General features: G+C 37.9%; 1 protein-coding gene across 1 annotated transcript; it reads left to right on the top strand.

The window, feature by feature from the left end:
* Positions 1-86: 86 nt before the first annotated feature.
* LOC122067221 (importin-4-like) lies at positions 87-3,781 on the top strand. The gene is made up of 8 exons (XM_042631058.1): positions 87-150; positions 273-395; positions 493-710; positions 807-902; positions 997-1,109; positions 2,640-2,775; positions 2,862-2,966; positions 3,076-3,781. The coding sequence occupies exons 1-8, from the start codon at positions 87-89 to the stop codon at positions 3,268-3,270; spliced, it is 1,050 nt and encodes a 349-aa protein (XP_042486992.1). The 3' UTR covers positions 3,271-3,781.
* The last annotated feature ends 4,525 nt before the right edge of the window (positions 3,782-8,306 follow it).

The following is an 8,306-nucleotide window of genomic DNA, read 5'->3' as shown; positions in this document are numbered from 1 at the left end:
AGTTTTTGGCATTTTTGCCTTTCTTTTTGTGCTGAGAGAAGGTGTTATTAAAATTACGTAGGTGTTGTATTATGTGAGAGCTACTAATGGGTCACATGGCATTGCTTCTTTTCATGCAGGAAGGGTCTTTAAAGGGGAAGGAAGTTCTTGGTAAGAACAAAGCTAAGAAATTCATAGTCTATAGTAGCTTATATCTGTTACTGGTAATGCTTGCTCCTTTTTGGCTTTTTTTCTTTTCAAAATCTAATAATTTAGTATTTTACTATTTGAAGATACTGTGATGGATATCTTCATCAAGACAATGACCGAAGATGGTGATAAGGAAGTGGCTGCTCAAGCATGCATGAATGTGGCAGACATCATCAAGGATTATGAATACATGTTAGTTGAACCCTGTAAGTATGAATGTGTTTGCCCATGTTTTTCAAAATGCCTTCTGCCTAGATATCACTCATCAGTTGGAAAGTTGCTTATGTTGTGATCTAATTACAGATATGCCTCGGCTTGTTGAGTCAACTTTAGTACTACTACGAGAGCAATCAGCTTGTCAGCAAATAGAATCTGATAGTGAGATTGATGATGATGATGCCGAGCATGATGAAGTGCTTATGGATGCAGTTTCAGATCTCCTTCCTGCATTTGCAAAGTCCATGGGTTCTCACTTTGGCCCCATCTTCTCAAAGCTGTTTGAACCTTTAATGAAATTTGCGGTAGGTTGCAACTAGTACCATGGCATGATACAAACATATATCCTTGTTATCGTTGTATGATTCATCCACCACCTGTGTGATCACTGGCAATTGCAGAAAGCTTCACACCCTCCACAAGATAGGACCATGGTAGTTGCGTGCCTTGCAGAAGTTGCTCAGGAAATGGGTGCCCCGATTGCAGGATATGTTGATGTAAGAGTATAATTTGCGATTCAAGATCACTGTTTCTATTCTTATTTCTAATGTACATGGGAACATATAATTGGCAATCTACTTTTTGTTTCAGACTGTAATGCCCTTGGTATTGAAAGAAATGGCATCATCAGAGGCGACTAATAGGAGGAATGCTGCATTTTGTGTTGGCGAGTTGTGCAAAAATGGTGGTGACCCAACCCTAAAGTATCCTTCTAAAAAAAGCTATTACTATGGGTGCCATACTCTTTTATATATAGGAGATTTTTCTATTTAACGCCAAGTTGGAATTATGGAGATCGACCTTTGAATCAAAAGGTTTTAAGATAGGTAGAGTGAAAATGGAGTATATGGTTTATTAACTTTAGTTACATTAGGACAGGTAATGAGGCGGTCAAAATAAATGAGAGGGAGATTCAGCAAAATGATTATCTTAGGCCCTCTTTGGTATCATTTTTCTTTTTTCTTTTTATCTATTTAACAAAAATCATTAATAAAAACCATTTTTTATCAAAACATAAAAATGGTTTGGTAACTACTTGACAAAAATGATTTTTTTGTGAGAAATAGTTTGGTATCTTTATGTGCAAAATAGTTTTTTAAAAAGAGGGGTGAAGAGATTCCCTTCTCCCATCTTTCTTATAACACTCTTTCTCCACTTTAGACTGAAGAAGAGGGGGCAAGGGGCTTGGATTTCTAATTACAAAGCAAATGACTACTTTGCCCCTCCATATTGAGCTTAGTACATGCTCATTAAAGTCTAGCGCAAAAATAATTGAAAACCATTTTTGGCCAAAACACATAAATGACTCTTGATCTCTTTTTGGTTTTTGTGTTTTACCAATTTTATTTAAATAGAAACAAGCTCCATAAATGATACCAAATGCAGCCAAAACCATTTTTGTGAACAAAATAAAGAAAAATGATACCAAAGAGGGCCTTTGGTATATGGCGTCGATCATAAATAAATGGGCAATAGAGCATGATGTTACATATAACTAAAATATGATAGATGAAGTGGAGAGGTGTGTCCGAAGTATTGTATGATCAACTTATTTGTTTAAAACTTAAAGGAAGATTTTATAAGATAGTCATACGACTGACTATGATATATGCTACGGAATGTTGGGCTGTTAAGAAATATCATATAGATAACCTCAGTATAGCTGAGATGAAGATTTTGAGATGTGTTTGGTAAAACTAGGAAGGATAAAGAAAGGAAAGAACACATGAGGGCTAATTTTGGAGTAGCTCCGATACATGATGAGCTACAAGAAAGTCGTTTGAAGTGGCATGGTCATGTACAATGGAGGCCTTTAGATGTTCTAGTATAGAGGAGTGATTTAATTCAGATTGATGGCGCTAAGTGTCAAGGCAGACCTAAATTGACTCTAAGAGAAGTGGTGAGGAAAGACGTGCATAGCTTTGGCATTGTATCAAGTGTGGCTTAGGTTAGATCTAATTGAAGGGAAGGATCCATGTAGCTGATCCCATTTAGTTGGAATAAGGCTAGGTTGAGTTGATGTTTAAAATGCCTTATCAATCTGTGCTTGAGTTTCATCTAAATTTGTAGATATCCTTTTGTCTGGGGCAGATTTTTAATGGATTTTCATATTTTTTTCCTCCAGACTTTGCGTGAGCCCTACAGCCCATATAACTGGTGTTTGGTGCATATTTTACGTTTTGTGGTTTACTTGGTCTGATCCTCTCAAACCTTTTCCCTTTCATCTAGACCAGATATTATGCAGACATCCTTCGTGCTCTTTACCCATTATTTGGGGAATCTGAGCCAGATGATGCTGTAAGAGACAATGCTGCTGGTGCTGTTGCAAGGATGATCATGGTGCATCCTGAGGCTATCCCTTTGAACCAGGTTAATTTTCCTTTAAATTTTGCTACTAATGCTAAGGTGCTAAAATCCAGTAGGTATTGCTAATGGTTTTCATTTTAATTTCCCAGGTTCTTCCTGTTTTTCTGAAAGTTTTGCCATTGAAAGAAGATCATGAGGAGTCTTTGGCTGTTTATACCTGTGTCTGTAATCTAGTACTAGCCTCTAATCCCCAGGTATTGCTATTTTCTATCTTACATAACCTGGTTGCTTTACCAAAATTAGATTCCAGAGATAATTATTTTGGGCAATATCACATATCACATTATTTGAAACTCCAAACAGATACTATCTCTAGCCCCTGACTTGGTGAATATATGCGCACAAGTGGTAGTTTCTCCTGCTGAAACTCCTGAGGTTAAAGCGCAAGTCGGCATAGCTTTTTCTCATCTAATTTCTCTATATGGCCCGCAACCCATATTGAGCAACCTTTCACCTGCACATGCCAATGCACTGGCAGCATTTGCACCCAAAAGTTGATTACCTGAATATGCCAGTGAATCACCCTGCTCTGCACATTTCAGTCTTGGGATTAGATGTCGCTTCAAGTTTGTTGCTTCTGAGTACAGTTTGTTTCGCAAATTTGTGAGTGAGAAATGGTTGAATCTTGCAGGATGGCACTGGTCATCTGGGTATGTAAATTTGTATCCCACAGCCCTTTCAAATTCTGTTTGTGTTAGTACTCTGATGCTAGCTCCTCTTTGGATCCTTTGTGTAGGATTTGTTGCCCCTCAATCTGTCTCCATTTTTACCTCATGGAGACATGGTGCCGTTTCAGTAATATTTTCTACATTTTTTTTTTGGTTTTGGTTTTGTTTTTTCTTCTTTTGGTCCCGTTATTCTTTTTTTGAATTTATTGTGTATAGCCTATAGAGAGCCTGTATGTTTTATCATTATTTTAATTTATTTGTTTCAACAGCAGAGCTGTGTATTGCGTGACAATTTTGCACTGAGTATAAGTAATAAGACAATTTTGCATTGTCTAGAGTAACTGGTATTGTTTTGTATAATTCCATGTGTAATATTTAAGATCTTGTGGTTTGATTATATTGGAATAAATGTCAGATTCTAATCTATTAAGTAACGAACAAGTTAATATATATATCAGCTGGGGGCTCATAATTATTGTTTGAAGAACACACCCCACACCACTCCACCCAAAAAAAAAAAAAAAAGGTGGGGTTGTTCTTCCCTGGGCGGCATGGTATAAGAAAAGGGGGATAGGAACATTGCAATGAGTGCCACCCTATGTATGACCTATATCTGTATTCACAATCAATTAATGCATATCATCAAAACCTCCTAATGTCGTAACCGAGGTGAAGACATTTTAATGAATTCTAACCCAAACACCACAAACTTTCTACTAGTTTGCAGGGCGATCTGTCACTCAATCAGGTGGTGGATATTGAAGGTATTTGTTTTTTTCCTGAAAAGTGATTATCAAAGGCTGTGTTTGGTTGTAAGGGGAATTAAAGGGAAGGGGAATGAATTTTTTGTACCTAAAAAAATAATATAAATAATCATTACTCTAAAATTAATTTTAAATCATTCCATATTTGGTTATAAAATTTTACTTTATTTTGCATTCAAAACCTTTGCCATAATATGTAAAATAAAAATTACATGTAAAATGTATCATTACTAAATATGGTTAAAAAAAATTAAGGAAATTTTCTTGTACCACCCCTAAAAATCTCCATAACTTGGAGTGATCCCAAAAAATGAAAATAATATCCACCGCACCTTTAATTTGTAATACTGTTAGTTGAAAATGAAAAATGACCTTTTTACTCTCCTACTTAAACTCTAAAAAAGAGCTTATTTTTACCATTTCAAACCCTTATATGCTCTTACCATCAGCTCAACGATGGTGAGCTGATAGTGACCATAAAGGGGCAGGCTTTTAACTATATTTAGGTGGAGAGTTTGGTTCGACAAAAACCAAACTTATTATCACCATCGTCACTATTTGTAGTAGTTGTTGCTTTGTTGATGGCGAATTTTTCTCATCTCTTCTCTCTTTATCTTTCATTTTCTCTCTCCTTCATTTTTTTTTAAACTCCTCTCATTAGGTTGTTTTTTTTGTCGTGGTGTGGAACTTGGTCTGGTTCTAGATCACATCAATACTCCCCTAAATCAAATCGAAATCGAACGAAATACCTGGTTTTGGTACGATTTATACCCTTTATTCTCATGTTTCTATTTCTCTCTTTCCCTATGAAAAGATTCATTTCCCCTTGTTTTGAGGAAGAGAGAAATAGATACAATCAGCATTGATGTAGACTGCACTCCAGAATAGAGAACCACTTCCCAAAAGTATTTGTTAGAAGATGATAACATTTTTTACCATAAAAAATGATGATGACATTTTTTTTTTCTTTTTTCGATAAGAAGATGACAACATGAATGGATAAAAATGGACGGCAATGGGGTGGGAAGGGTATATATGGAATTTACATTGAACCATTGTTGTAATAAAACCTTAAGAGGTTTAGGGATTTGTTACTTTGTTACGGAGAAAGGGGAAAAGCGGCATCAGTGCTGGAGTGTCTCAATACCTCCATGGTGAAGAGATCTTCCTCATCCCCTAAAATCAATTGAAACAAAAGTTTAATGCTTACTCTCTCATAATTGCGATGACAATAAGTCATCACTATCCTACGTACCACACAAGAGACAAAAGCCCACATTTGCCCAAAAAAAGGGATTGGGAATCGCCACTTGGCTGTGTGGACTCCATTCCAATACTTGGCCCAATGGGGCGCATAGGTATCCCACCCAGTTGGTAGGGGTGTCATTTTATTGTGCCTTGTTAGAGGGTGTAGGGTGATGCGATTGGGTAGCCATCTTTTCCTCAAGTAAAGACCTTTTGTGAAATATAAATGGTGAATAACACAATGGTAATTAATACCGAAGGTATATAATGTTTTGAGCAATTACAACTTGCAATACAGGATACATTAAATCAAAATTTTTTTTTTTCATTTCTAATTTGACCTTTATGCATTCTTTACCACTCTTTTTCCAAATTCCATCTCCCTATCTGCATATTGATGTAAGGTGAGGCACTTTAGAAAATAAAATAAGGAATAAAATAAAATACTCCAAACATAATAATGAGAGGGTAGACACACCGTGACTCAACAAATGAGAGGGTTGGGATCGAAAGGGCATGAAGTCATTTCAAAAGAAGAGTGGGAGAGAGAGAGTGACACTTGCAGGACACTCAGCCTTTTCTCATACATTAAACATAAGATACCGTAGGTGTAATTTCTTTAGAACGTTAGGTCTTTAGGTGTAATTTAACCAAAAGAAAAAAAAAAAAAAAAAATTGTAAACCCAATCACGAAAAAGAGAGGAACCTATGGGGGTATAATGGTAAATTGAGTACTGATACCGATGGACAGTCTAATTCCAACTCAGAAAGCAATGGTATATGTCCCAGGAGAGAAGTGAGACGATTGAGTCGAGGATGGAAGCAGAGCTGTGGCAGTGATTCCAGACTCCCAAATCCAATGCCTCGCGTTGGCTCTGTAGTTTCCTGCTGCTCGTCAGCCTTCTCTCGCCCCACTAGGCACCGCAGAATCTTCTTAGCTCAATTCCGTAAGAATGGTTCACTTCGGACCCAGAAGAAACTATCCTTCTCTAATGCCATTAACCTCAACACATTCTCCTCTGCTACTACTACAGCTGTTGCTGCGTCTCCTTTCGACATCGCTCCCCCACCCATCGATAATGACTTTCTTGTATGTTCTCTCTCTCTATCTCTCTCATTGGAACTTTGAACATTTTTTTCTTCAAGATTCTGGGCATAGAATGATAGAGTTGGATCATTTGTAGCATTTTGTCTCTCATTGGAACTTTGCTTTTTTTTTTCCCCTTAAAAATTCTGGACATAGAGACATGGATTTTGATCATTTTAGCATTTTTGTTTAGTTCAACTGGAATTGTGGTCTTGGGTAATATGAATTAAAATTTCTGTTTTGACATTTTTAATCTAATTATCAATTAAATAATTTTATGGATTCCGCTTTCCTTATTTTTTATTCAGCCTCTGCAAAATTGATTCCTGGTTTGGGATGTTACAACTTACTGCTCCTTACGCGTGGTTCGTCAAGTCTTATGATTGAACCCATTCCCCCCCTAATAGAACTACAAATTCGAGAGTTCTGAGCTTGGAGAAAGTAATGATCGATTTGGTGTAGAATGGAACTAACTGAATCCCACCGAACGGATATAAATTGGGGGGTTTTTCTTCATTAAACTGTGTATTAGGTAGTTATTCAAATTGAATTCTGGTATTCAGTGGAGGAGGTTTTTAAAGACTTAAAATCATACCAGGCATGTGTTGGTGTATGATGTCTAGTATTCCGTCGCTGTTTAATCCAGGGAGTACTGGTGCAGCACCTAGACAGGCAGGATGGTGGTCCCGCTAGCCGGTTAGCGGGCCGTGGGGGTTGCAGGGGGGGCAGGAGGCCCCCCTGCATAGCAGGGGGTGTAGAGGGGCGCAGCCCCCCGCTCGAATTTTTTATTTGAGGGCAATTGTAGTTTAATCCGGATTAGGGTTTTTTCGCTATATATTTGTAGCGAATGTTTCTTTCTCTGTAATGCAAGCAATACTGAGAGGTGTGAGGACGAGCGCTGTAACCCTATTCTCCATTGATGGTGAAGCAGGATCTCATCTCACCGGGGACGTAGGCAACCTTGCCGAACCTCATAAAATTCGTATACATTGTTTGTTTTGTTTTTCCATTATCTTCTGCACCGTTTTAGGGTTGCGTTTCTACAAATTGGTATCAGAGCTCTAGGTTTCCGTTTTCTAGGGTTTACTATCACGATGGCAGGGAAGGGATCGAATGTCAAGTATGACATCGAGAGGTTTAATGGGAAAAACAATTTCACCCTCTGGCGTCAAAGGATGAAGGATCTTCTGATACAACAGGGTTTGGTGAAAACGTTGTTGGGGAAGTCGAAGAAACCTGCAAAAATTACTGATGAAGATTGGGAAGAGATGGAGGAAAAGGCGGTAAGTGCTATTCGATTAAATCTTTCTGATGATGCCCTACAATATGTTGTGGGTATCTAATCTGCATTGCAGTTATGGGCGAAACTTGAAAGCATCTACATGACGAAGTCCTTAACGAACAATTTGTTCGTGAAGAAGCAATTGTATTCTCTACAGATGGAGGAAGGTACGGATCTATTAGAGCATCTTAACATGTTCAATCAGATCGTAAGTAAACTTGCAAACCTGGAGGTTAAGATCAAGGATGAAGACAAGGCGTTACTATTGCTGTCGTCGCTCCCAGAATCATATGATCACTTAGTAACGACTCTCTTGTACGGGAAGGAGACTCTTGAGATGGATGAAGTCGCAGCTGCCCTCATGTCCAATGATACAAGGAAGAATGCTAGTAGTACGAAATCTCAAGGAGAAGGTTTTTTCGGAGGTGACAAGGAGCAGGAAAGAGGGAGATCAAATCAGAAGGGATCTGGGAAGAGTCGATCGAAAT

Source organism: Macadamia integrifolia, unplaced genomic scaffold (assembly GCF_013358625.1).
Source record: "Macadamia integrifolia cultivar HAES 741 unplaced genomic scaffold, SCU_Mint_v3 scaffold2762, whole genome shotgun sequence".
NCBI lineage: Eukaryota > Viridiplantae > Streptophyta > Magnoliopsida > Proteales > Proteaceae > Macadamia > Macadamia integrifolia.
This window is presented reverse-complemented; position numbering and strand designations above follow the sequence as displayed.